Raw genomic sequence first — 27,259 nt, 5'->3', positions numbered from 1 at the left:
GCTGGTCGATCCGAGAACAGCTTGAGGCTCTGGGAGGGTCCTATCGTGAATCCACTCCAGCGGGTTCTGTGCGACATATAAAAATTAGATTTATGAGGGGCGCCCGCCCACAGTGGGTTTCCGACCTGGCTTCTAGAAGCTGAGCCTCTGCTCCACTGACCTTTCTACGGAATACCACAGTTCGGCCGCCAACCTTAGGCGACAACTCCGTGGCTTTGGCATCGCCCTTTCATCTGCAAACCCTTCGAGGCAATTGATTGATGCTAAGGCGCGCGGACAGTGCGGCTAGTGTGGGCAGAGCGACAACAGCATGCCACGTTGCTTCACCGATACAGTACAGCGAGTGATAACCAGGAACGACAACGGGCAATGCACGGGCACCTACCAAATTTAATAGCGACTCCTCCGTACCGGCGCGCCATCGGACCCTAGATGGATAGCTAGGTGCTCGGAAGTTGGGCCCGACGGAAGCGGCCTCTCTTTTCGCCTTAACACGTCAATAGCCCAGCAGCAGCCAGCATTCAGCTCGCTGTCGTCGAGTTACGTGTGCTGAGTACGGGATGCAGATAGGCAACAACAACTTCGAAAGCATCGACGGAAAGCTATATGCAAACCCCTTCTCGATTTTTCAAAACTTCTGACTCTCGAGTCTCAAGAAGGCGAAAACAGCAATTCCGGCTGAATCTGAGGAAAAAATGGGGCTTTGCCCATTCCCGGTTTTAAAGCCGGCCGATCCGCCAGGCAGATCCCTGTTTGAGTGTGGCGTTCGATGCGGAACCGTGTCACCTCTGCTGTATGCACTGAATCTCGAATTGTGCCCGCAAGAGGAAAAGTCGCAAAAGTGGTCGGCCCAGTTTTATCGATTTTCCCCGATTTGGACCCCTTGGCAAATTCGAGGTGGGTGAACGAACAGAGTGCCTCACCCGTTCGCGGCTTGCCAGCGCCAAAACTCGTTCTCCTGCCGCCGCCGCCGGGTGCTCCCTATCAAGGCGGAAGTATGTCGGCCAGATTTTTTGGCGGTTTACGCAATCGAGTCTGGGTGTTATGATTTCCCAGTCCGTGACCTAGACGTGTTCATTGGCGCATCGAGTCCCGGACCAACGCACGAGAAACAGAAGTTACCATACGCACGCAGTAGTTCGAACTTCGCACAACCTTGTCTACGCTGCATGCTTCTCAACTTACCCAGTACCTACTGTACATCACAACCAAGGTAATTACAATATGCGCCTATTAGGTCGACATGGTTCTGTTCTCAGGGTCACCCACCCCGTGCCTTCCGTCAGTCCGCCGCTTCTTCAGGGCGGCGAGCATCCCGTGCATCCAATCACCCTCATCAGCCAGTCTTTGTGATCGGAAGAGCGGCCCACCGGAGAAGTTAGCTTGGCCAATCGTCGCTGAATTGCAATCCGCGGGAAACTCCGGAGTCTTGTGAAGCGTAGTCAGATTAGCTGAAAATGAAAGAAAAAAGCCAAACGTTCCTTCGGGACAGCACTGATGGAGGTTCACTCCAAGCTGAGACTGTGCCAGGCAGACGGGCCGAAGTCCAACCCCTGTCAGTTATCTTTGCAGTGCACGCTGTTCCTCGCATCCATGCTTTCCAGATGGGAGGGAAAAGTAGGTAGTCCCACCATGACGCCATGATAGTCAGCGCCCCGCGGCAGTGTGGGCCGGCAAATGAGGAGAGAGCATTTGAGTTTGAGACCTTCCTCTACTCGTACACTATTATCCCACTAGTTGGGAGCCTGCTTCCGCAACAGCGACTTATTACAGGACTGGTCGAGTGCCGAAGGGAGGAGTTGCCAGGCTGTTGGCGCTTGGATTCCCAGCCTTCCAATTCTCAGGCCAAGTGTCGATCCGTGGAAGGCTTAGATCAGCTGTCCCTCAACAGCTCTCACTTCTGCGGTGGACTTTTGTTGTTGGCTCCTCCTTGCGCCTGCTGAGCATTCGCCCAAGCTGCCATGGAACGTAATTGTCTCTGGCATACGCAGTAGGTGGTAGACAAGGTATGCGCCTATGTAATTATACAGTACGCTTAACCTCGGAGGGGAGCGAGAGAGCAATTGGAAGCCACGAAGCGAAACAAAGGCAAGCGAGATCGGCGGTATTGCCAAGAACGGAAAGCCGCCAATGCGCTTTCGGGCTGGGCTTAGGCTGACGACGACGGCAAGCCAAGCCAAGTCACTCTATTCCCACCATCCTGAGGCGCTAACCACTTTTGTAGTGGTTGTGCTGAGCTGTGAGCTGTGCTGTGCCAGTGCGCAAAACGCACTAACTTGACATGGTACGGAATACCTTAGCTCTCCACTCTAGATCGATCGTCGCCAACCTCGCCAACCTTGGCTTGAGCTTGGCGAGGAAGGTGCGCGCGAGGCGCGAATAACCCGAGGAAACCTGAGCAGCAACACCCACCAGTGACGGCCAGCGGCTGCGCCAGCACTGCGCCAGACCCACCCCCGGCCCCAAGAAGAGCCAAATTGAAGCTGACAGTGCCAACTAACCTCGCCTACCTTCCCTATTGACTTGACTTTGGGGGCTACCTTACCTTACCTACAACTCCGTGGCTGGCCGCCTGCCTGTTGTTTCGCTGCTGGCGGCTTCTGCTCCTGTTCCTCACTCCAGTGACTCCACAGGGGAACCCGGACACAGGCAAAACCAACACGACTTCAGAAACGATGTCCACTCGGCTAGCACCCATGAGGTCTAGGTTGATATGGCCCCGTCCTACTTTCCGGGCATACGCCGCGGCGGCCGTCCGTTGGACGGATGCTCTCGCCGCTCCGTTTGTTGGCCTGTGCTGATGCGTTTTGGTTTAGTAGGGTGCGCCGCGTTTTTTCAGGCGAGTGGGTTGGGAAACGCGCCTCTACGGCGTTCGCTCGGCGTGTTCCGGAGTGTTCGGACAAAGTGAGAACAATGTGGTGATTACAACCGCCTTTGACTTGACACTCTCTCAACTAAGATGCAGACCGAGGTTCTCGGGCTGGTGGTGGGCCGATAGTCCGTATCCCATCTTACCTATACGAAGAGATCATGTGATGAATGTATCAGAGGAGCGCTAACGCCGACAACTGTTCCCATGGTGAAAACAAGTTACTGGACTCGTCATCGTCGCGATGACAATTATTAAGATCCTGTTGTAGCGACAAACTGGAACAAACATTGGTTCTTACTACTACCACACATTATTCCAAAAACTACCTGGCCACGGCCGACCGAGCTCAACGAACACCCAGCGAGCGAGCGTGTGCGTGTGGGCGTGTGTGCGTGCGTGCGTGCCGGCAAAGAGTCTGCCATCCGCGTGACAAGTTTTTTTTTCTCTTCCCCTTCTTCGATCCAAGGACTCACATGGCGGCCGAGTCATGGCCTACCTACGGAGTAAGTCCTAGACATAATATTACCTGCCTCTTCTGCTTAGGCGATCTTCCTCCAGCATCTTCCCTGCTCGGCGAGCAACTATCGACTCATAACCTCGGAGGATTTTGACGCACGCCCTGCGAGATTCTGACACCTGGGCTTTGTGCAACTTCGGTCTAATAAGAGGGGGAAAGGCAAAAAAAAAAAAAAAAAAAAAGAGAAAGGCTGGGCCAAGAATTTTCAGTATCTATTTCCCCGTCTGTGTCTGTTGCTCTCACAGGCAACCCCCCTTGGAGTTTTACTCTCCTTTTTTTTCTTTCCCCTCCCCCCTCTCCTTTTTGTTCCCCGCTTATTTCATTCGGAAAGAAAAAATAAAGGGATGGCAAATAGCTAGCTCCAGGTAGCGCCATGATGCAACTTTCTCCGAAGCTGGAACGCCAAGTAAAACAAATAGCATGTAACATAATAAAAATAACAAAACGGCGGGATGATTAATCTTGGCTCGTCGTCGATTATTCACTAAGGGGAAAAAATTTACATTCACCAATGAGGGGGCCAAGGTTTTCCTCCTCGTAACAATCACTCGAACAAAGCCGTCATCGCTTATTGTGTAACGTCAGATCTAATGAGATTATGAGCCAGATCCGAGGTGTGGTGTGTGCTGTTAGTCAGCGAAAGCAAGCCCTTCCCGCCATCATGGCAGTCGAAAGCTTTATTTTTCTAGACACTTGTTTAGTTCATTCAGACCTTTTGTCCACATTTGACGTATGCGTGCACTAGTGATGTTAGGAGCTTACCGTCTGTCCGTAGCGGCGGCTGCTGCTGCTCCTCTGCCCACTTCCTTTGGTCCTTCGGCTCCGACTCGGCTCAGCAAGCATTGCCTTCCCCTAGTCCAACCACCTCCACGCCGTAGTTTTAGTTAGTTGGCTCTCACTTGTCTTGCTCATCTTGTTAGAGTAATGCAATAACATAACAACAACTCCTAAGAAAGGCAATTCGTACCGTACCTTGCCTGGCAAGATCCAACGGGGGGGACCCAACGGGGAGGACCCAACGGGATTTGCTAAGCCACTCCGTATTTTTTTCGCTCTCGGTTAGAGACACACGAGGAGGGCGAGAGCAAAGAGGGAAAAAAAACCGGGCCTCCGCCACCAAATTCTCCTGTCGCGTGGTCTGTGGCCTCCTGGTCGTTCTCCTCCCTGCCGGAACGCGGCGGATACGGGAGTCTCGGAGGAGTACCCACTGCGCCGGATGATGGCTTGCTAGCTTGGCCGCCGCAACATAGTGCGGGCGGGTAAACTTGCTCGCCCTGTTCCTTCTTTGCTTATTATTACTGACTGCTCATTAGTTTGCTGGCGGCTGTTCGCTGTCGGATGCTACTCGGTACTGTATTTCTTGTCTTGGGTGGGTTTTTGGGGGTGTTTTTTAGGTAAGAGGCCCTGCTGCGCCCCGAGCCGGACCGTTTCACAGCAGCTCGGGTACCTTTACAGTCGGAGGGTCCCCTTCGCGCCACGTTCCCAGGCTCCTCCCACTGGACGGCCACGCCGTGCATCGTAGATACAGTGCCATCTCTCTGTTGTTTTTTGCTCCTCCTGCATCCCTTTCCTCAGGCGCAGGCGCACAAGGTCCGCGCGCTTACCCAGTATCGCGGAGGAATATCCAGCCCCGTGGGCGGAGAAAAGAGACATGGCACGAAGGAAGCAGAAACACACGCGCCCCGGAGAATGTTTAAGCGAGTAAGCGACGGGCCATGACCGCATTAGGGGTAGGCAACGTAGGATAGGCGACGGCGTGACGTTGGTCGGTAGTCACTTTGTTTTCTCTCTCCTCTTCACGTCTCACGTACCGTAATATATGATTACAAAAATAGCCTATTGGCAATTCCAAAGGGAATGAAAATGAAACACCAAGGCGAAAGGGGGAAAATGGGAAGAAAATTCCTGCTAATACCGTCGCCACCCGCCTTTTTGTCCCATCGCCCCGGTCGGCGTCGGTGTAGCTGCTGCCTGGCGGGCTTGTCCTCACCTTTCTCGGTTATGGCCACGCCAGTCTTCTTCTTTGTTTGTTAAATTGTCTTTGCTTCTCGCACCGCCCCGCCCGAAAGGGAAATGGCTTCATCGGGGGGTAGTAGTAGTACCGATGACGGGAAAGAACGACGGACGGATGCATGGGCACTTTTACTCGTGTGCGTTCCCAATTACCCCTTCCCCGCCACCCCCGGTCGTGGTTGCCCCATTGCCGCGCCGGGTGGCGTACGGCACGGGGCAGGCGTCCTACCACGGGCAAGAAGGAGAGATGATTACATTTCCTAGCAACATCTTCTAGGGCAGCAAGCACCGCCGCCCGCCCGCCTGCCTGCTCGCCTGCCTGCCCCAAAGCTTCCGAATTAAAGGGATTTTCTTAGCATCCGAGGAGGAATTCTAAACAGACAAGAAACAACAGTAAAAAAGTACGAGATGTCGTAAGCGAACAATGCCACCAGGCCAGCCCAGGCCATGCTCCTGGGATTTCTTTCGCTTGATTTGATGTTGAATATTATTCCCATGCGGATATCTCTCCTCATCAGTGTTAAAAATAAAACGTTGTCCCTAGTCTTACCTTCCCCCCCCCGGTCCAGTAAGAGCTCATACGTAAGTGCCGTTTGCCATGTTGGTGGGTTGGCTTTGCTGTGCGTGTTTCTCTCCGGTCTTTTGTGCGCGTGTTGTTGGTCAAGGGTCGCCTTCCGGGAGAAGGGCGCCGCCGAATAGGACCGACCCTCGGCACCAGACAACCCGAGGCGATTCTGTGAGGAGCCAGGTGTGCCTCGACATGTTCTATTTCCGAGCCTTGGCTCGGGCTTTACCCTTCAACGCCTCTCATGATGTAGGGAGATGGCTGCTAGACGGCCTGAAAGCGTCATAAATGCTTCCGGAGAATAAACAAAGGACGCTATGTGGTTCATTACAAGTGTCCAAACAGCGGTCAACCGCTGGTGCTTTAGACTGGAAATTAATGAAACTCGATATGTGACTGCGTGTATGTGCACCCCGTCCAGTCTCGTATTCCAAAAGTTGGTGAAAGTGAGAAATGGCTGGTTCCGCCACCGTGAGAACCTCCATGACGCCGACAGAACGCCGTGCGTTTGCCACATCTAGGTCGATAGAAGACCGTCTACATTCTACCTATAGTGTGGTAGTACCAGTGGCAAGAGAGTATGCACTGTTGTCCTTTTAAGAAGATTTGGTGGGTTAGTTTGCGTTGAAAAATTTGGCTTGTTTACACTCTGCGGAAAAGGGCCATAGGAAATACATGTGAAACTGTAAAGCCTTGAAACTTTCCACGCCAGAAGTAGAATGGGATATTGTTGACACACCCGAGAAGCAAAAAAAGGGGCAGGCCAGGGGACCGACTTGTCACACCACCCATAAAGATAAGAGTTGTGACACGAGTCACACGCCAGAGAGAAGATAATTAAAGAAAAGGGGGCGATGAGTATATTCTAATCTACACCACAAACCCAACGAAAACAAAGTCTCCTGCACGTCAAGAACCATACCATATCTTCAAAAACACCACGTTGCAAGTATCGCCCGAGACGCACCTATGTGTGAGTTCCACGTACGCTTAATGGTGTCGTAGAAGCTAGCTAGCTAGAGTTCTAGGTTAGAGAGCCTGAGTTTCCTAACATATATTACACCAATATCACACCACTCAGAAGCGCCCTGCGAAAGTTTACAGGGCAGCCACCTAAAGTAAGGTAGGTCAGAATTCGACGAGTTAGCCTTTGCACGTCTACCAAATTCTATAACCGCATCGATGACGGTCACTACATCCTCTTGTGGGAAAAAAGTTCGGTCCACGGGAGCGGGAATAAACAACAAAAGGGAGGTCGAGACTTAGCGCGAAGCTCGGCGGTGGGCAGGAAGCACCTGTCGCCATCTGCGTTGACTAGAGGCAGGTAGGTACGCTGCTCCCTAGAGATACGAAGTTCGCAAGAATAAGGAGATACCCAATATCAAGGTAGAGACTCGAGAACCCACAGTTCGGCGAACTCATCGGCAGTCCACCCAACGCCCCAACATCAAGATGCCAAGGGGTATTCTGGAGCGTTGGGCATTGTGGAATAAACGGATAACAACTTCGTTTTGTGCAACTCCTAACCGTTATACTATTCTGGCCGAACTTGTCATAGCGTGCGACAAGGCTATATACCAAACAAGGTAATACCGGAAGAAAAGGGGTTGGCAATTTCTCCAGTTCGAAGAATTCCTTGATAGCAAAAGGGGCTCAACGCAAATGAGAGAATCATAATCATGCGGGTATCTCAATAACTAAAACATACAAAAATACGCTACAACCGTCGCCCAACCGGCGATCATACCGCTGACGACGACGTGGCCTTCTTTGCGTAGAAACCCGAAATATCTAGCCTCAACAACAGTTGCTCGATAGAGCTCTCCGGGGGTGATGGTCCGCGTCTGCCGTCACTGCCCATGAAATACGCGTCGCCACTGCTCTTGCCGGTGGGCGCCGCCGTGGCCGACTTCTCGCCGAGGCCGCGGCACACAGTTATGAAGACCTCGACGTTCTTCTTGAAGGCCGCGTAAAGCTTCTCTGGCGTCTCACCAGCGTCTTTATCGGCCAGCTTGTTCTCCACCGTCTGTGCTTGGGCACCGGTGCGAACTTGCTTGGCGAATCGGAGGATTATGGTAAACGTTTCTTCAAGCAACTTCAGGACGGGCAGCTGGCGCTTGCGTAGCATGAGACCAACCATGATGTCGTCGAGGAGCTGCTCCTGGCGGTCGCGGAGCAGGCCCGGGCTGCATATATTTGGTTTCTCCTCCGCTAGCCGTAAATCACCATCGTCATTGTTGGTCGTATCGTTAGAGCTGTTGGCGCCTAACGCCTCCGCCTCTGCCGTGTCCAGCCAGTCCTCGAACCGGCGCCAAGGGGCTGCGATGCCCGTGTCAAAGAAGTAGGCCGCGATTTGGCGGACAAAGTGGCGGGCTTCGATACAGAAGCGCGCTGATGCATTGCTTGGCTGTGGGGTCCCGCGGCGCCGGCTGCTGCGGCCAGATGGAACATCGCGGAAGAGCTGGTTAACGACGTAGAGCATCCGCAGTACCCGGAGCAAAAGCTTGAATATGCGGTCGTACTTGAGGAGGACCACGGGGGTCATGATAGGGCGAAGAGGAGAAGGTGGCTTGTACGATAGTTGTAAGAAATCAAGGGCCTCGATCGAGTCTGGGTCCATGCAGCGGTCGATCTCCTTGGGAGAGAGATCTCGGACGGCAAAGCTAAGGTCCCCCGGTAGATCGGACGAGTAGCTGCGTGATGCCGAAACGGGCCTACTGCATCCCATTGGCGCACCCCGGGATGAAGGGGATTCATAGCTGTCGGACAAGACGCCCATTAAAGCAAGCCGGAGTTCTGAGCTAGCTGGGGGCCACGAGTCTCGCCCACCCAGGCGAAGTCCCATCGACTCCCCAAGGAGCGCCACGCCAGCCTTGCGCTCAGCCGTTTCGAGGTCGGGATCAAAGAGAGAATGGGACAGGCGGCTGCAGAGAATCCCATTTCCCATCAGGAAATATTGCCTTAGAAGGTCGATATGGACCCTGAGATCGTGAGAGCTGAATAACAGTCGCATACACTCTTGGTTCACGAGCCTCGACTGCACATCAACGGCCGGCCCGAACGACAGCAGGGGAACGAGTGACCAATGGGGAGGGAGTCTCTTGTTATCCTCTGCTTGCTGTTCTCCTTTTTGATATAGGCGGGTTTGAAAGAGCACGGTAAGGGCGTCCGTCTTAAGAACGGCCTTGGGGGGTTGATTTAGCTGGTTTATTGAAGCGAGAATATTTGCTGCGATTTCAGCCTCGCTTCTCCCCAGGAATTGGAACTTGTATGCTGGCTCTCCCGAACTCCAGGAACTGGGCAGCGGGGCATCGGGTTCGGCTTCCAGAAGAGTTCCCTGAATCGCGTGGGAGAGGGCATCCTGGTAGTCGCTGATCTTGGTCTCCAACCGCTTTATAGAATCCCAGTCAAATTGCCACTCGATTTCTGGCGGTTTAGCTAGGGCGACGACACTTTGTCGGGATAGAGGATGCTCGGGATGGTGCTCGCGCAGGAAGCGAAGATTTCGGCCCGTCTCGAAAAGTGCCTGGGCGATGTCTTGGGGCACAAAAGACGGCATTTTTTCCTCGTCCAAAAAGAAGTCGGGTTCCTCGAGCTCATAGGCCTGGTCATCGATCCACATTCTGTCTGCAACCTTGACGAAGCCTTTGCCAGGTCCTTTTTTAGTGATGACGAGGCCCCTCTCCGCCTCGAAACCAAGCCATTCTTGGACAAAGTCAACCCAAGGCTGAGAAACAAGTCGCAACACCTCACGGGTGGCTTCACGGAGGAGCACGCTCCGGTACTCGGCAGACTGGGCTTCCTGGAATAGACAAGACAGCATTGCCTCGTCGGATTTCTGGCGAGCTAGCTTCCCCACGAGGTCTCTGAAATAGGACAAGACCGACTGCACTGGCTGGACGATGGCTTGCAGTTGGAGGATTGATCTTACACCGTGATTTCGGCTGCTGATCTCGGATTGGAGCGCCAACACAAGCCCATCGACAACCCTTGCCAAAGCCACGCGCGCCGGAGTAGAAGCAGCAGAGTATGCCCTGTCGGCAAATGACTGGAGGCGCTTGATAGAGTTGGCACAGTCAAGGCAAAGCCTATCGATGCACTCAATCAGCTCAAGAGAAAGGCCCGATGTTCTCAGGCGGGCGACTGTTTTGACAAACGAGCGTTTCTCCGAATCCCACGAAAAAAGAAGGGAGCTGCGTCCTAGGGCCAGGGTAAACAGACAGGCACAATACGATGCGTCGTCCAAGACATCGGATTCTGTGGGAGACGAAGCTCTTCCAGAGGCCAGCCAGGCATCGAATGCAATCGGGCCTGCCTCGGTGATAAATACGGGTGACAAGGGATTTTGAGCGCCTTGGTCAAACTTCTCCCAGGTCTTGGTTTCTGGGGCATTGGGGACGCTCCCCTCATCGCCAAGCCAGGGATCTTCCTCGGGCGGCAGTAGAGCCTCACTGCCGGCCTCTGAATGCTCAGGTTCAGGATCCTGCACCTTGGCGACATTGGAAGCCGGGTCTTTTAGAAGGGGAGGGATTTTGAAAAAGCCAGCGTCGCCTCTTGAGGAAGTGTCGTCATCTCGATCACAGTCCCACAGCAATGGAGCCAGAGCCGGAGTGGCTCCATTTCCAGGACCTCCGAAAGCTCCAAGGCCTCCAAGACCTCGAGGCGGGAGGACAAGTGCAGTGTTGTTCTTGGTGACGTCTATCGAGAAGAGAGGATGGGTTCGGTTGAGATCGAGAAGGCCGGACTCGAGCCAGCTGGACACGAGCCCGAAATCGGGAATACCAAAAAGGCTCCCAGCATCTCCTTCATCGGCCATCACTATTTTCCCGTCGATGCGGCTCGTGTCAGAGGCTGGGTTGGCGGCATTGGTATTGGCATTGGTATTGGCACATTCAGACCTGAATGCGGATGGGCCTGGAGTTTTTGGTTCACTTCACGGGTCGGTAGGTAAGGTAGTCATGCTTGCAGTGGACGAATAGAATACCTAGCTCCAAATCGCGATGTCTTTAGGTTAGCAGACGCGACTCGCGTAGAGTGCAAGAGCATCCCCGCAAATGATACAACTACTCCTATGAGATAGAAACACCCAAGCTTTATTATACTACTACAGTTACATAGGTATATCCATTCGAATCCACTATTTAAAGCTTTTCTATCCAATAATATCCTCCAGCTTTTGACCATGGCAAGATTTAATTGGCTGGTGATTCTGTCATTAGCAGCTCTTTAGGAGGTTTCAGCCCCACTGGATACTTGGCCAAGACCTAAGCTTGGAAGCTTGGAGGGAAGCTTGGGAGAGCTTGGTTCCCAATCCACCTCAGCTGCGGCATGATTTCCTCTCTCGCCCTTCAAACTAGAAGCATCATCAGCGCAATGCCAAATCACCCAACGATTACAAGCATCAATATCTAGTCAATTGATGCCGAGGCATTCTGGTTAGTTCCTTTCTCGTTAAGATTTTGAATTCGAGCAGCGATGCCGCCAAAAAAGAAGTTCGGGCGCCCCAGCACCCAAGCCGTTGCGACGCCGCCAGCCGCCGCCGCGACGCCCGTTCGAGATGACGATGCGATGGACATAGACACGCCAGCCGCGCCCGGGACCCCAAGTGTGCGGCCCCCCGCCCAACGGCGCGACTCGTTTTCCGATCCTTGGACCGATGACCAAATAGCCTCGCTCTTCAAGGGAGTCATTCGGTGGAAACCAGCGGGTAGGTCTCTATCGCATTTCACACCCTCGTAGCGCCCAAGCTCAGAAAGGCCCACCCGATTTACAGGTATGCACAAGCACTTCCGAATTCTTGCTATTAGCGAGCATTTGCGGAACCACGGTTTCGATCCCGACATGCTCCCCCACACGCGCGTCTCGGGAATGTGGGCGAAGCTGCGAGAGTTCTACGATCTCGACGCCGTCGATGAGAGAGAGTACAATATGGATCCGCTGGAGGAGGAAGGCCGGCCCCGCCGCTATCTCGATTTTAGTCTTCCGTGGGAGGAATACGGTGACCTGATGATTGAAAAGCGGCACGCCCCTCCTAGCGCCGCGCCGAGCAGCCCGCCCCAGTGGGATCCAACCCAGCCAGCAGGTGGCGCCGAGGGGAAGAAACGAAAACGTGCAGGGACAGAAACAGCCATGAAGGCGCGGAGCAGCACCGTCGAGGACACAACAGAAAACGATACGATGCCCCCCAGTCCTCCAGTACCGAGCCCGGCAAGGAAACCTGCGAAGGGTGCGAGGAGCTCAAAACGCACTGCAAGCAAGGCACAAAAGCCAAAAGAACCATCTTCCTCGTCTAGCGAGTCTGAGAGCTCCAACGAGGAGGGGCAGGGCGAAGCCGGGGAGGCCGATGCAGACGAGGAGAGCGAGGAGGAGGAGGTTAGCACACCAGTTGACACACCGGTTGCTAAAACAGGCAGGGGAGGCGGAAGAGGGCGTGGCAGGGGCAGGGGGCGAGGCCGTGGAAGAGGGCGTGGGCGGGGCGGCGGCTAAGAGGAGACGAAGTATCACAAACCGTTGAGTCTTTGTGTGTTGATGACTTTTATGACTAGACGAGAAAAAGAGCCGGGAGCCGTTGCACCGTCAATATAGTGGAGAGGTGAGGCGAGAGCTCAAAGGCGCTGCTCAATCATCTATGTTCGTAAAATTTTGTACGAAAAGGAAGCTTGTATCACCTGTTCGGGGTACAAGCGCTTGTGTTGAAGATCTCACGACATTTTCACAAATGTGAAATATGGTTCCAATGACATAAGTTGATGGGAACCTGGGACCAACTTTTGTGAACAACTGTGGCTTACTATCCTGCTAAGGACTACTAGCCAGGCGAAGGACAATAGATGTCGAGACTTCATTTCACGGCCAACTGTAATATGTTAGTTATACCTACCTACCTAGGTCCTAGGTAGCTTCGGTGCTCCATAAGATATCCGTCTTCTTTGGGTATTGTTTGTGTAATCGAGGACACGGTGCTGCATTTGGTTTAGCGCGGCCCTTCTATTGACCCATGACTTCTATGTCCTTCCGCCCGAATATAAATAAGAATAGAATGCCCAACCCACGCCTCGCTATCAAGGCGCATTGCAGCTAGACGGATGGCGCTGAGCCTCCTCCCCTCAGGCCCAGCCACCTCCAAACAGCTTATTTCTCGCAGAAAAGTGCCTCTTGAGGCAAGGATGCAAGGCACGTGATTGTGTTGCGGGAATTCTAAATCCAGAAGAAAGAAAAAGACGGTCTGTGGCGCAAGACTGCCTGTGTGTCCAGAGACCACAAGGGTGCGTGCATGTATAGCCATGGTAGTGTTGATGGCTGTGGCTTATTACACCTCCACTGGGGAAATACATGTTAGCTTGGTACGTTACCCACTATTAGTATCTTCCAGGGAGGTGTAGTTCAGGTTAAGGTTCTCTTCGCTATGTCGGAATTGTTTCGTGTGATGTTTCACCTCTCTAGGGACCATCCTTGTTAGAGACGTGACATCAGCCTGCGTTACCAAGGGTGCCCTGGTCTCGACATTCCTGGAAATCGCACTGATATAAGCAATTTAAAAAATAGCGTCTCTTTCGCTATGATCAACCCAAGCAAAGTTGAAGATTGCCCATGTTTGCAGCTTCGTTCCTCAAGGCTCTTTGGGCAAACCGCTTGCGGTTTGCGTCACCTTTACGTCCTCAGTGCCACGTAGTTGTCGGAAGGATCGAGACTCCAACCTGCTTTCGGCTCAATACCATGGGCTAGAGCCAAGATTTTTGGGGGGGAAATACAGTAGAGTGGCAAAGTAGGTGGCGCATTGCGTTAGAAGAATAACGAAATATCTTGAATGGACTAGAACTTGCGTAACAACCTATAAGAAGATATAAATTAAGGTGCTCCCCCACACCCCTCCTGTGTCACGCTATGAAAGAAAAGAATAAGAGAGAAGTTGAGAGGTGGACTGTGAAAATACTATTATCTAACATAAACTGCTAAGGCGTTTCTGCTGCTTTTTTAGTCCAGCCACTTAGGGTAGTACGAGTAGAGATAGTATCGGAGTGATCTAGGCCGAGTATTTGTTGTCGAAAATAAAGGCAACCCCGTATTAATGCTAAAGTGTGACGGCCCGCCTTACGCAGTAGGGATGTCAATGGTTGAAGGCAGCAACGAATGTGGATTTAAAGCTAAGGAAGAGAAAGGAATCTATCGCCGGGTCCGCGCAGGGCGCGGAGAAATAGGCAGTGGTGCTCAGTGCGCACAGGCCACACCCTAAGCACAATGCAGCCAATAGAATCAATCCTGTCACATGAGCCCTGTGGCGACCGTGACATAAAGCATCTTCGAAATTGCCCTGGCTTTTCTAGGTAAAAGCAAGATTGTTCATACTAGTTAGCGTATCGGGATGCTCGCCTCCTAGCACCTTCTTACTTAACTCTACCACCTATACCTGAAGCGTCTCGGCCTCCTTCCATCGACCTTGGCTCCGGTATGTTAATGCCAGGTTGGCGATGCTATTTAGCGTATCGGGATGCTCGTCTCCCAGCACCTTACTTAACTCTAGCACCTGTACCTGGAGCGTCTCGGCCTCCTTCCATCGACCTTGGTTCCGGTATATTGATACTAGGTTGGCGATACCACTTAGCGTATCGGGATGCTCGTCTCCTAGTACCTTCTTACTTAACTCTACCACCTGTACCTCGAGCGTCTCAGCCTCCTTCCATCGACCTTGGCTCCAGTATATTGATACTAGGTTGGCGATACCACTTAGCGTATGGGGATGCTCGTCTCCTAGCACCTTCTTCCTTAACTCTACCACCTGTACCTGGAACGTCTCGGCCTCCTTCCATCGACCTTGGCTCCGGTATGTTGATGCTAGGTTGGCGATACCACTTAGCGTATCGGGATGCTCGTCTCCTAGTACCTTCTTCCTTAACTCTACCACCTGTACCTGGAGCGTCTCGGCCTCCTTCCATCGACCTTAGCTCCGGTATGTTGATGCCAGGTTGGCGATGCTATTTAGCGTATCGGGATGCTCGTCTCCTAGCACCTTCTTCCTTAACTCTACCACCTGTACCTGGAGCGTCTCAGCCTCCTTCCATCGACCTTGGCTCTGGTATGTTAATGCCAGGTTGGCGATGCCACTTAGCGTATCGGGATGCTCGTCTCCCAGCACCTTTCTCGTGAAACGCTGCATTGTGCCCTTGTTGATGAGCCACTTTCGAGTAACTAGCTGTACAAGCCGGTGCATATTTAAGTTGTGGGCGTTGTCTTCAGTAACGAAAGAAAATGCCTTTAAAACCCCCAAAGCCTTTGTGAGCTGTATTTTTCCACTTAGATCTCCCCCCTGTTGTTGTTTGTAGTGGGGAAGAAATTCCGATGGAATGGCCTGCCGGTCAAAGAGACTCATGAGCGGCAGGATTTCGCTCGCAAAGGCATTCTGCTGTTGAATCTGCTCAAATGAAAGGATACATGTCTCCGCCACGGCACGAGGGGCCCCAGAGTCTCTGCCAACTGTCTCAAACTCCTCGCTTAGCAGACCCACGAGATTCTGGTCGCTTTGGTCTATAAGCTGAAGATAATCGCCGATTGTTACAGTATTCTCTTGGATGAATGCTGTTGCCTAGACTAAGGCCAGCGGTAGATACTCTAGTCGAGAAGAAAGTATTGATAGTTCCTTAGGAGTGAAGTCGACTTCGTCGAGTATTATACAGAGTAACTGGCCTGACTCATCCTTGTCCATCTTCCCAATCTCTATAGAGCCTTTTCCTTGTGTCAGCCTTAAGTCTGTTTGCTTATTTCTAGTTGTGACGAGAATGGCGCCGTGGTTGCACTCGGGAAGGTAACGTCCAAGGTTGCCGTCGGTACTAGGTACACCGGTAATCGTAGGCTCTGGCTGCTGGCTGAAAAAGACCTCTGTGTCACCGGCATTGTCGATGACCATAAGCCACCTTACACAGTCCTCTTTCTCTAGCCATTTCTTTACTAGCAGCAACATATCTATCTTGGGGTCGTTATAGCCGGGGACCTGGCATTCTTGCGCGATGGAAGCGTACGCCTGGCGGAACCGTTCGGTATTGCTTGCGTAAACCCAGAAGACCGAAATTTCTGTGTGTGTCTTTCCAAGCCAGTATGAGTATTCCAGAGCTATCTGCGTTTTCCTACATTGGTTAGAATAGGCTGGAAACGTAGGTAAGCAAACTAAGCCGATGCCACCAAGACCGAAGAGTGCGATCCTCGACTGCGAAGTAGATTTGAAAAGCTGCTGTTGGAGCTTCTCAAGGATAGATGAACGGCCGGTGAACATATCATTCCTCGAGTAAGGAACAAGAACTACAGCTATCATTAGTGCCTTGCTCCCAGACAGTGATAAATCTACCTACACCACGGTCCGGTAGGTTGCTTTACAATATGTTGATATTCTAATGGAATTAATTAGTAGGTATTCCCAGTAACCTTTCCAACGAGTCATTCCATACCTGGTAGCGAGGGCGCCCAGTAGTCCAAAAAAGCCCTCATGCACGCCGCTGCTGTCGCCGCTGCGTACCGCTGCCACGCCTTGGCCTTATGGCTATCTGCGTAGTCACACACGCCTTTGATGACCGCCACACATGGGAAGCTATCCCACACCCCCGCGCCTTCCATTTCGAAACCCATAATATCCTTTGGCTTCGCAATAGCGTTACGGTTTTTGGCTGACTTCATCACTGTATCGCCCGAGGCAATGAGACCAAAGTGGATGGCAGGCCGCAGGTTGTCCTGCTCGAGTCGCTTGCGGGAGACCACCGGCCCGTTACAGCCACACTCCTAGCACGTCCCAGGGCCAATGTGGTGGTATGCTGCTACAAACAACCTATCATGGGCGCGGCCTGGGTAGTCGGCTGCTAGATCCGGGTCTCGCTTGCCTTGGATTACAGTCAAATAGCTCACCATCTTATCTTGGAGCATCTTCCGGTCACTCTTCAGCTTCGCCAGCAGAGCGCGAATCTCAACGTTTGGTCTTCCAAGAAAGTCCAAAAGTGTTTCCTTTGGTACGAAGCATTCAGGTAGCTGGCGCCCAAAATCATACTGGAAGATGCCCTCGGAGATGACGTCGCCGAGCAGGATCTCGTCGCCATTCGGGCTATTCGGGACAGCACCGCAGACCCCGACCATAACCGCAAGCTTGATATTGGGGAAGCTTGCTCGGCAGTCGGCGGCGACAGCCGCTGCGCTGGCTTTTCCCATGCCTGGCATATGGGCCAGCACGACGTTGTGGTGGCCGACGGCGCCGACAGAGTAAGCGTTGCGGTCGCCCGGGGCTTTGCCGTACGGCGGATCGTCGCCCCAGTGGTGGTCGAAGAGGGCGGCGACGGCACCGGCCTCAAGGGGGAGGGCGCAAATTACTACAATCTCAAAGTCACGACGTGCGGCTGGGCGCCGCAGGGGGGTCATTGTTCGAGCGGGTATCAGCCCATAGGGGCCTTGTTGAGCTGCGTAGTCTTGTGTGTCCTTGGGCGATCCCTTGCTCGGGACTGTATCTCCGAGGCCGTGAGATGGGTTAACACCAGAAAGGGTGGCCTGAGCCGGAGATCGTTCCATCAGGACCTGCTCGGTTGTCGCGTTGCCTGCGCCGGCTCTATGCGAGAAATTATCGGGGTGTTGTTGGGCTGCGTGGTCTTGCGTGCTCTCAGGCGCTTCCGGGTTCATGATAGAGGGGAAGGTCTGAGCCGGGGATTGCTCTATTAGGTCTTGCTCTGTCGTTACGCTGTCTGCGCCGGCTCTTCGTAGGGGTTGCTGCAGTCTCTGCAAGAGCTGCTGCAGCCTACATCCGCATAAGAGCTGTATTTTGAGTGGTGATAAAAAGCGCCCCTTGTTGTAATCTAATCAATTTTTGTCTTGTCTGTCTGCGAGGTGCGCGGCTCTTTGCCATGGATGCTTGGAATATAGTTTCCCAACTGCTGCGTAACTACTACGAAGCTGCAAAGCCCTCTTCAGAGAGAGCGCCAACCTCGCGCACGTGATATACCAGAGTCTGGGATTTCTAACCTTGGGGATATCCGCCGCGCCCATCTAGCCTTAGAAAAATCATCACCTTTTACTACTTTTTGCACCCTTCTCGGTATTACCGCTTCAGTATAGCTTCCACCACAGCAACCTGGCCACAACATTGTCCTGTGGGCAGGGCCCTCAGGGGCTGCCAGTGGCCTGTGACAGCCTTCCAGGGATGTGGTTACCCTTGGTGACCGCCACCCCTATTCCTTGGTGGGCTCCTGAGCAGAGGGCTCTCCTGTCAGGGGTTCAGGGCCCAGTTGGTAGCCATATTTTAACAATAATATAGGAAGAGGTTTTATTAAGCTTAAAGAGCTATAACGAGCGGCTAGTTGGTTTATTGGTTGGTTACGAAGCACTCCATCCCACGGGGCGGCACATGCCCAGATCCAGGATGCACATTGAAGAACTCCGCCGGGCGCCTATTCAGCTATTGGTATTATCGAGGAAATATAGTATAACCGTGATTAATTATGTTCTATTGGAGCTATTTCTAACTAACCCAACCGTTGGCTCGTACAGTACAGATCGTGACGGAGATGCGTGGCATGAGCCACCTGGGGAGCTAGGCTCCTTCTGGGCCACGCATCAGTTGGATGTACGCTAAGCGCCAAGGCTGCTATGACACAGGTACCCACACGGTACTTGTAAGAGATGTCGCGATCTACATCTGCAGTCAAGTGGGGCAGTCACCTCAGGGGTACAGGAGCCTCCTACAGACAGACGACCCTAACAGTCGAGTGGTTTGTAATAGTGAGTTAGTTCAAATTATTCAAAATGGCTTATAATTATACATAACGTGATTGTATAGCGAGCGCGCATGTATAGCGAGCGCGCATGTATAGCGAGCGCGCACTTTTCCTACCCCAATTGAACTATTATACGAAATACCAACACCACAAAGGAAAAAAATTAATAGAAACTACTCAGAATCTAATTACTCATCCATTTTCGCGTCCTCCTTGCATGTACGAGAGTTGTGTCCTATTTTGCCGCAATTACTACAGTGTCGTAAACCTGTTGCGTTGCTCCTCGTACGGCCACCCCTCGATCGCTTTTCCTTCTGTACCAATGCATGCGCATCCCTTTGGGCCAAAATATCACTCGCTTCTTCCATAGTTAATGGTCCTCCTGCCCCGATACGACTTTTTTTTAGCTCTCCGGCGTTTGCTCAATGCTGCATTTGCTTCCTCAAGCTCTCGCACGCGCGCCTTCATCAACACCATCTCGTGCATAACCTTCGTCGTACCCTTTACAATCTGATCAAGGGCCTCAATAATCGGGGTGGGTGAACTGCCTTGATGTCTAGCAATACGATCCTTGATGTGTATTGACTGTAGAGAGGCTTCGGTAGCATTTTGTGGTGTTTGAGAGACCCAACTATCGTACGAGGCCTCGGGGGGCCCAGTAGGTGTTGGCGTACGAAGCTTGATATCTAGCCCGGAAATGACCTTCTCTGGGTCGAATGGAATAAGGCCTGCCCCTCGAAAACCTCCTTGTACGTTTTCGGGTTCAAATGTCGCATGGAATGCGTTGAAGAAGGCGAGAAAGAAGTCGGGCTTAGTGATGTGGTGAATATGGTTGCGCATCAACTTCTCAATTTCCTTGCCGTACGACCGCTTCAATACACTAAAACACCCGATATCAAGAGGATGAAGTAGATGTGATGAGTGCGGAGGCATACAAAGCGTAATGATGTTATTTTCTTTGCAATAGTCCTCAAATTCGGCCGAATGGTGGCTCTCATGCCCGTCAAGGATTAGGAGTCGCTTTCCACCTATCGTACGGCGGCAAGAGTGTTGGTCAAAGTGTTTAATCCAATCAAGACTAATCTGGTTATTCGTCCAACCAGTTTCTGAGAGATCCACTACCCAGTCGGATGGGAAAGGGCTATCGCGATACCAACTCTCGAGGTGGACTTTGCCCGCAGCCACTATATACGGAGGGATAGTATCACCACCCGACCGTACGGCCTGAATCACGGTAGCCCATTCCCGATTACCAGGCTGGATCTTCTTCACCTTCGCACGGCCGTCGGACGAGGTAACAACAAGTGTTGACGAGATCTGGCCCATCGTAAACCCAGTCTCGTCAAAGTTCCAGATATCCGACTCGAGAATCCCATATTTCGCAATTGTATTACGAACACGGTCAAACCACGCGCCAATTATCTTTGGATCTTCGCATTTAGCTCTTTGGTAGTCGTACGGACGCGTCCAACGCATCTTGAGCTCTGGTTGTCGTCGTACGAAGTTTGCAGCCTAGCGTGGTCCGACGCGTGACGCGTTACACGTCGCGCGTAGCAAATTGGCCATATCTTCTATTATACCGTATCCTGGCGAAAATCCTTGCTCGTATAGGTCGAGAGCCCTTCGTATGATAACCTGCTCTTCAAGGGGGTCAAGATTCCGCGAATTGGCAATAATTTCTGCTCGAGGGAGGATTCCGTTCGAACGCCGCTCAAGTGTTCTTCGGGGTACGGAATATCGGGCTGCAGCAGTTGCAAGGCGAAGATTCTTATCGCGTTGCATAGCTTGAAGGGCAAGCTGTATTTGTGCTTCATTTCGTACGGTGGGCATGTTTTATTGTGGAGAAATTTACGATGTTTTGCGATAGTTCAATTGGGGTGGGAAAAGTGCGCGCTCGCTATACATGCGCGCTCGCTATGCAATTACGTTATACCTTAGCTTTGGGCCAATAATATTGCCGACGAATTCCAATTGCCGAAATGACGCGATAGAAAGATGGGGTGAGCCCCTACTAGTTAGATTCGATTTTCGCCAGTATATACGGTATGCTGCTGTTACTAACTGTGACGGCATCGGTAGCTGCCGTTAAGACTCTGAATTCCAAGTGTACGACTTGGATGGGTCTTGCGCTGGAGCCGCGACACTAACTAGGGCTTAGGAGCTTGGGGCAACAAAAGGGGTTTATTTATACCCCCGACCTAACATAACCTAGCGCAGAATTTTTTCTATGTTCCCTTGTTCTCAAGCCAACTAGCCTACCTTTGAAGGTAGGCTGGCCCGTTCCTTTAACCGGAGTGAGAGTATCGATCTTTCACCTCTTTTTTTTTTTTTTTTTAGTTACCTTGAGAATGCACTCCTTTTCGACGATGAATTTACAACCCCCCTTGGCCGGCGCGCTCGCCGTATTTTTTTGACTACCTATGGCCCCCCAGTACGCCTACGGCTTGGCTTGACTGCTTCATTCTTTCGTTATTTTTTAGTGTTGTGGTGTCTTTTCCCCTATCCACTTTAAGGGCGCTGCCGTACCTCCCAGTCTGAACGTGTGTCCCGGCTCTCCGGAACTGTCGAGGGAAAGGGGCGAGCGCGAAGCAGTCGCCTCTGTTACCGGTCCGCCGTAGGCCTCAAGGAATCCGACTGGGAGGTTGTCCTCCGTTTCTCCTTCGAGAGGTCCTGGGGATACTCACGTTTGCGGCCTCCGCCCCGGTGAGCACCCTGTCGAGTTTCTTCTGGTTCCATCCCGTACCCGCAGTAATAGTGCCGCTGCTCGGCTGCGATCCGTCGTTGATAATACTGGATGAGTTGCGAGTGGTGGTCAGGTCCCGCATAGTCCAGGCCCCCGCAGAATTCCATCAGGGTACCATACCCCCCGTCGCCCATGCCAGGTTCGATAGCTAAATTGTTAAATACTTGTATAAGGTATATGTTACTTATGTTGTAGTTTACCAATCCTCTGTGGTTACCTATACCACTGAGGCTGATGCACGAGTGCCACTGGTTGGTAAATGTGACACGGCGCTCTTGACAAGACTGCCGACACTGGTTTGGAGGTTGCTATTTGATTGGGACAGCAAGCGGGGAACCCGTATTCTCATCACTCTACACGACTGCCACCATCAGCGTCGAGGTAGGCGTATTTGAAGCTCAGAGGCCCGCATCCCAGGGCTCTTGGGAGCGTCGCTCCATTCTGCCTTTTACAGTCTGCCTTCCCCCATTTGGTGATCCTACGCCACGTGACCTTTCGGACGTCCTATTAGAGATTAAGCATGCACCTGTCTCTCCGGCATTATGGTCTGGCAAGGTGAGTGCCTAAGGCCTATGGAGCTATGAGTCCCGGCGAGTCTTGGCTGATATATTCTCCTCGTCTCCCGGATAGCATACCTTGAGTCAAGGTGGACATTGATCCCACAGCGCTCTTATTATGTTTAATCTAACACCATAATCCATCAGTCTACTAGGAACCGGCGCCGTGGACCTAATCATCATATTTGACAGGAATAGCAACAAGGTGCTGGCCTCTTCGGCGGGTTTCCTGGTAACTGCTCTGCCCACTGATTTGCAGCGCACCAGGCCACACGCACGAGCTGACGTTGGTGCCTCTCAGGTCTCTGACGAAGAACAGGAACGGATCAAAGCTGTACTCAACTGCGCTGGGTCGGGACACGCTCTACAGATAGCGCAGAGGCAGGGCTTCCAGGTTGATAGCCAAGGCTTTCTCGCTGTGAAAGCCGATTCGCGAAGTCTATATGGCACCAGAGCACGCGTGCATCGTACCCCAGGGCGATCATGGTGACATACACGACTGCTAATGCCGTGGACTAGAATGAGGAGGGTGTCTGCATCGTGAGGACGAAGACGGCCATGTTCATCGCGCATTTTGCGCCTCCAAGTTATCTCGACGAAGCTGCGCGGTGTGTCGAACAACTTTGCGACAACTTAATCGACAAAGGATCTTAATGCAAGGGCATTTGGTAGAATAATTGAGGTCTTGTTGGTCGCCTTCCGTAACCGGGGGGCCAGTTGAGACCTAATACCGCATCTACTGGCTACGCAATTTGGGGCGTGCTGTTGGGTAGTAAGTGGGAAGTTGATGGGCCGGATGATATCGATGGTTTTCCAAGTATAATAGTCCACAGCGATCAAGCGGACAATCAAGCCCCCTAATCTGAGAGTAGTACTATTTTGGTTATGTGCCAGAACAGAGGCTTGGCCCAAGCAAGCCGCACGTCGTCAAACCCATTCTCTAAGGCTCAAAGTTTAACCTTGGCGCACAAGACGACGTCTTCGCCGAAAGGGTACCATTTGACGCCAGACAGTCGAGCCGCAGGAATCGCCTTTCCGGTGTCATCGTGACGCCTGGCCGGGGAGACGACAACTCCGCCCTTGCCAAGCCATGTGGGGGCTATAGTAACAATTATGGAGCTGATTTCCTGCAGATATCGTGGCTCGAGAAGCGAGTTGATGACCTGGCCACCGCCCTCAATCATGACACTGTTGAGGCCATTTGCCTTCAATGCGACTAGAAGTCCATGCCAGTTGAGGCGATGCTCTCCAACGTCCAATGTGGCGATGTCCATGACCACGTACTTTCCACCATACTCTTTCAGCAGAGCTACCTTCTCGGCAGGAGGTTCCTTGACAGCTGTGACAACCCATGGAGGCCGGCCCTTACCCTCACGACAGAGCTTGAAGAGCTTCGAGTTCGAGGTGAAGTTCCACCGTGCGGTCGGATCGACAACAATGGGTCGAGGCTGTCCATCCAAGCCTTCGCCGCCGTAGCCACCAACACCGACAAGGCGGCAGTTCAAGCTGGGGTCATCTGCGACGGCCGTACCGACGCCAATGAGGATTCCATCGTGACGAGAACGAAGATAGTGGGTCATGGCCTTGGATTGTGGACCAGAGATGGCCGTTGGGGCTCCCGGCGACAGAGCGAGGGAGGAGTCAAGCGATGTGGCGAAAGTCAGCGTGACGAATGGAGAGTCTGGCGTCGGGTTGCTTCCATCTATTGGCGGAAGATGAGGCTCTAGGAACTCCCTATCCGAGTCGGGGAACTCTATTGCATCTTTGGGAATCGATGATGCCATATTGAGGCGGCCGGGTCGGCATTTTTCTGCGTAGAGGGCAAGCTTGGAGATGTCAGATGCCTCTCCGGTGCAAAAGGCGAAAGAGGGCAGTGAGAATCTTGAGGTGGGCGTGAGCATCAGCCTCCGGCCGAGCGAGCAGCGAGGAACACTGATTGCCGGATCTCTCAAGGAGATTGTTGCGCGCTGCAAAAGTGGTGGTTCCTGCCACCACTTCTGACAATGGATGACTTCACTTCCAGAATTCTAGTCTCAACCTCTCACTCATTCTTAAAGGTATCAATACAAAAGTAAAACGGATCACTCTCACTTACACCTAATATAAGGTAGGGTTTTCTTAGGTTTATTAACGTATGGCTGTATGGTTAAACCTATGATTGAAAAGGCGACTCTCTCGCAGTGCGCGGGCAAACCGTTTTTCTTGGGCGGGGATCCGACGAGGCTGGACGGTTTACGCGTAGAGCAGCTGCAGCATGTTGTGCGAGATCTTTAAGCGATTTCTCGGCCCGGTTGTGGCCAAAGATGAGGCCCACTACGGAGCATCATCTGCGTTTGATTGGGTGCGTCCTGCAGCGCGAACGCCCAGCTCAAGTGCATAGTTTTTTTTTTTTTTTTTTTTGGATGACTCGCACACTGTGCTATAGATAAATGATCTTCGTAGCCGCGAGAGGCCAACGTGCCTTGGTCTTGTCCCGGCCCTCTCCCCTAGCAATAAATCTACTGGCTACTGATGAGGTTGTGTTTGGGTTTCGAGGCCGAAGATCCGGCCTCATTTTTTGAGTGAAACAGCTATCATCTGCAAGCTACAGCCTTGTTCTAGTCGAATACTGGGTGACTCAGGTGTGTTAGTGACATTGCGCTGCTTTTCCCTTGTCGTTCATTGCATCTGGATTTCCCTTCACACTCTCTCTGCCCGTGCCGTCGGAGTATTAGCTCCTTCTGTTACTTTACCTACGCTTGAGCCATCTGGTTTGGACCTGGAGACCCGATTCCATACACGGTACTGGTGGCTATCTGGGCACCTGTGATAGTTTAGCCCACACATTCATTTGCACCGAGCACAGCACTCGTTTCTCGCGGCACAAGCGCACTCCCGACACCGCCAATTAAGGAGTTGGAGCCCTGGCAGTGAACAACCCCGCATCGCGACGCACCAAAGACGCGCTATAGCGCATTTCTACTACTACAGCCCAAAGCAGCCGCGCAATCTCACCACAAGACGGCAAAGTTATAGCCCAACATGTCTCGCCCGGGTCCTTCAGCAGCGAGGAACCTCTCGTTGACGGAGGAACTCGAGAAACTCGAGCAGTCCATTACTCTGACATTACAAGGTCTTTACCCACGCTAATCCGGAGGCGCACACTGCGTCGAAGAGGGGACGGACATGGATACCTTCTCTTCATCTGGGTAGGGGCTGACAGCTATGCGTAGAAATCGACCATAACTTCAGCAAAGCACATCGAATTGTGACGGGCAGCATCCTGCCCCTCGTCGAGCAATATGGCGAGCACTCGCGATCTGTCTGGGACGCGTCCAAGGTACTTGACCCCTGCCCCCCCCCCCCCCCCCCCCCCCAAGCGAAACAGCGCCTTCATTATCGCCTCCTCACGAGCGTCGCCAGCCGGGGAGCTGACTGTGTATTTGCGCATTTAGTTCTGGAAGCAATTCTTTGAGGCCTCGGCCAACGTCTCCCTCTCCGGATATGAGGAGCTGGCCAACGGCGAGGACTCGAAGGCCCTGACGGCCGAGGATGAAGAGACGACAATGCACGACGAGACCACGTCTGACTACACGCCTCGGCCCCGCAGTGCTGGTCGTGCCGACGAAAAAATGGTCACAGACGACCAATCTTCCATCTTCCAGGAGCGCGGCAACCACCACCACAATACTGGCAGCGTGGAAGACTCGGTACTAACAGATGGCGATGGAGACCTCACGGGTAGCACGCCACGCCCACCGGCAACTAAGACATTATCAGGGCGACCGCAGTTTGCCGGACTCGACTCACCCTACGAGACCATGAAGCGCGAGTACAAGAGCGGCGCTCGTGGCGGTGGCGGTGGTGGTGCCGGTGCCGGTGCAACAGGTCGTGCGACATCTGGGAATACAGACGATGAGACAGATACCGAGTTGCTTTTCCAGCAGCATACTGCCCGCCTTCCAGACATGTCCATGACGCCGAGATCATCGCTTGCCGGGGGGGCAGGGGAGGACGACAATGACACACAGTTTGGGCAGCGGAAGACCCACGACCCGCTGCTTCACCGGATGCTGGACAAAAATTACCGCATCATGGCCACGCCACTAAAGGGCGCCACCGGCGTGTCACCTATTAAGTGGAAGGTGACGGAGAAGACGCAGCAGGATGGGGGCAAAGGGAAGGAAAAGCTCTCTGCGTGGCAGGAGTCTCCCATGTCGAGCCCGGAGATGGCAGTGCCACAGCTCCGCAGTGCGGCATTCATGTCGCCTGTGCGCGCAGCGTACCGGGGCCGAGTTGGGGGGGCCACGGCGGGAATTCCGAATAGCCGCGGGGCGCCCAGGACGCCTGGCATCAGTGTGCAGACCCCCGCCACTGGGAAGAAGGTGAAGGATGTCTATGGACACAAGCAGGAAAGCGGAGGGAAGAAATACGACGACGAGATCCACTGGGACAGCGACAGTGAGGACGACGATGCATTTGGCGGCATGAGCCCGCCCAAAACAATCCAGTTTGCGCTGCCCCCGTCCAAGCTGCTTCAAACACCAGGTACGTCCCGTCCATCTCTTTCCACTCGCCGTTGTGCCTAGTTTCTCCCGGCTACGTGCTGATGCGAGCTTCTTCGTGATTACAGCGCGTGAAGCTAGTAGGCGGATCGTGGACAACATCCTGCGGACGGCTGGTGCCGAGATAGACGGCTCTTCCGAGTACAGCCCAACCATGGTCAAGATGAACCCGGATATCTTGGACGACACATTTTAAACCCCCAGAAAGTAGTATGACAATAAAGTTATGTGAAATGATTACTGATGTGGATTTCCGTGGCGAGGGACTCGTATATATATGCCCAGCCCCTTGCGCCCAAGTAAACATTGGTCCCTATTTCTTAAAAACGCAAAACATCTTCCACCGCTGACATTACTAATAGACGACTCTCAAGACAAACGAGAAGCGAATTTGAAGCCAAACCAAAATATGTAATTGGGCTCAAACACCAAACACCCGGCTCGCTCCCCAGCTTTTGTTACTGCTTCCATGTCCAGCCACCCAGTAACAACAACCCAAACACCCCCTTCGAAACAAAAACCCCAGGGATGAAAATCATGCACGTGTCATCATTCCTCAGCCCATCGGCTATCTTTTTTTCTCTCGCTCTCTCGCTCTCCGGCCATGGCCACACCGAGTCCTAGTAGCCCATTTGGATCTGGTTTCGGAGCACGCTCTGCTTTTGCTGCTGCTGCGCCTTGAATGACGTCGAGGACGAGGAACGGCTGCCG

General features: G+C 52.8%; 6 protein-coding genes across 6 annotated transcripts; 3 read left to right on the top strand and 3 right to left on the bottom strand.

Annotated features, from left to right (window-relative positions):
* Positions 1-5,833: 5,833 nt before the first annotated feature.
* B0T26DRAFT_319885 (uncharacterized protein) lies at positions 5,834-6,313 on the top strand. The gene has a single exon (XM_060434362.1). It carries the CDS (start codon positions 6,001-6,003, stop codon positions 6,253-6,255), a length of 255 nt encoding a protein of 84 aa, XP_060297008.1. The 5' UTR covers positions 5,834-6,000; the 3' UTR covers positions 6,256-6,313.
* Positions 6,314-7,729: 1,416 nt separating this feature from the next.
* B0T26DRAFT_601258 (Spc98 family-domain-containing protein) lies at positions 7,730-10,450 on the bottom strand (the record flags this gene model as incomplete). Its single annotated transcript, XM_060435741.1, has 1 exon — positions 7,730-10,450. A coding segment is annotated over one exon (2,721 nt), but the record flags the coding sequence as incomplete, so codon positions are not given.
* Positions 10,451-11,442: 992 nt separating this feature from the next.
* Positions 11,443-12,117, top strand: B0T26DRAFT_603552 (chromatin modification-related protein EAF7-domain-containing protein; the record flags this gene model as incomplete). The annotated part of the gene is given in 2 exon segments (XM_060435786.1): positions 11,443-11,702; positions 11,715-12,117. Coding segments are annotated over 2 exon segments (663 nt in total), but the record flags the coding sequence as incomplete, so codon positions are not given.
* Positions 12,118-15,547: 3,430 nt separating this feature from the next.
* On the bottom strand, positions 15,548-17,613 carry B0T26DRAFT_676405 (nucleoside phosphorylase domain-containing protein; the record flags this gene model as incomplete). The annotated part of the gene is made up of 4 exons (XM_060439973.1): positions 15,548-16,085; positions 16,308-16,326; positions 16,404-16,731; positions 16,855-17,613. 4 exons carry the CDS (start codon positions 17,611-17,613, stop codon positions 15,548-15,550), a joined length of 1,644 nt encoding a protein of 547 aa, XP_060297005.1.
* A 5,338-nt stretch (positions 17,614-22,951) lies between these two features.
* Positions 22,952-24,382, bottom strand: B0T26DRAFT_676403 (dihydrofolate reductase-like domain-containing protein; the record flags this gene model as incomplete). The annotated part of the gene is made up of 3 exons (XM_060439972.1): positions 22,952-23,971; positions 24,100-24,101; positions 24,319-24,382. The coding sequence occupies 3 exons, from the start codon at positions 24,380-24,382 to the stop codon at positions 22,952-22,954; spliced, it is 1,086 nt and encodes a 361-aa protein (XP_060297004.1).
* Positions 24,383-25,025: 643 nt separating this feature from the next.
* B0T26DRAFT_644918 (DASH complex subunit Ask1-domain-containing protein) lies at positions 25,026-26,744 on the top strand (the record flags this gene model as incomplete). The annotated part of the gene is made up of 4 exons (XM_060437666.1): positions 25,026-25,116; positions 25,217-25,323; positions 25,439-26,531; positions 26,617-26,744. 4 exons carry the CDS (start codon positions 25,026-25,028, stop codon positions 26,742-26,744), a joined length of 1,419 nt encoding a protein of 472 aa, XP_060297003.1.
* Positions 26,745-27,259: the final 515 nt, after the last annotated feature.

Source organism: Lasiosphaeria miniovina (assembly GCF_030549165.1).
Source record: "Lasiosphaeria miniovina strain SMH2392-1A chromosome Unknown B0T26scaffold_4, whole genome shotgun sequence".
NCBI classification, from domain to species: Eukaryota; Fungi; Ascomycota; class Sordariomycetes; order Sordariales; family Lasiosphaeriaceae; genus Lasiosphaeria; species Lasiosphaeria miniovina.
Note: the sequence above shows the minus strand (reverse complement) of the source record. Positions and strands in the feature narration are given on the sequence as shown.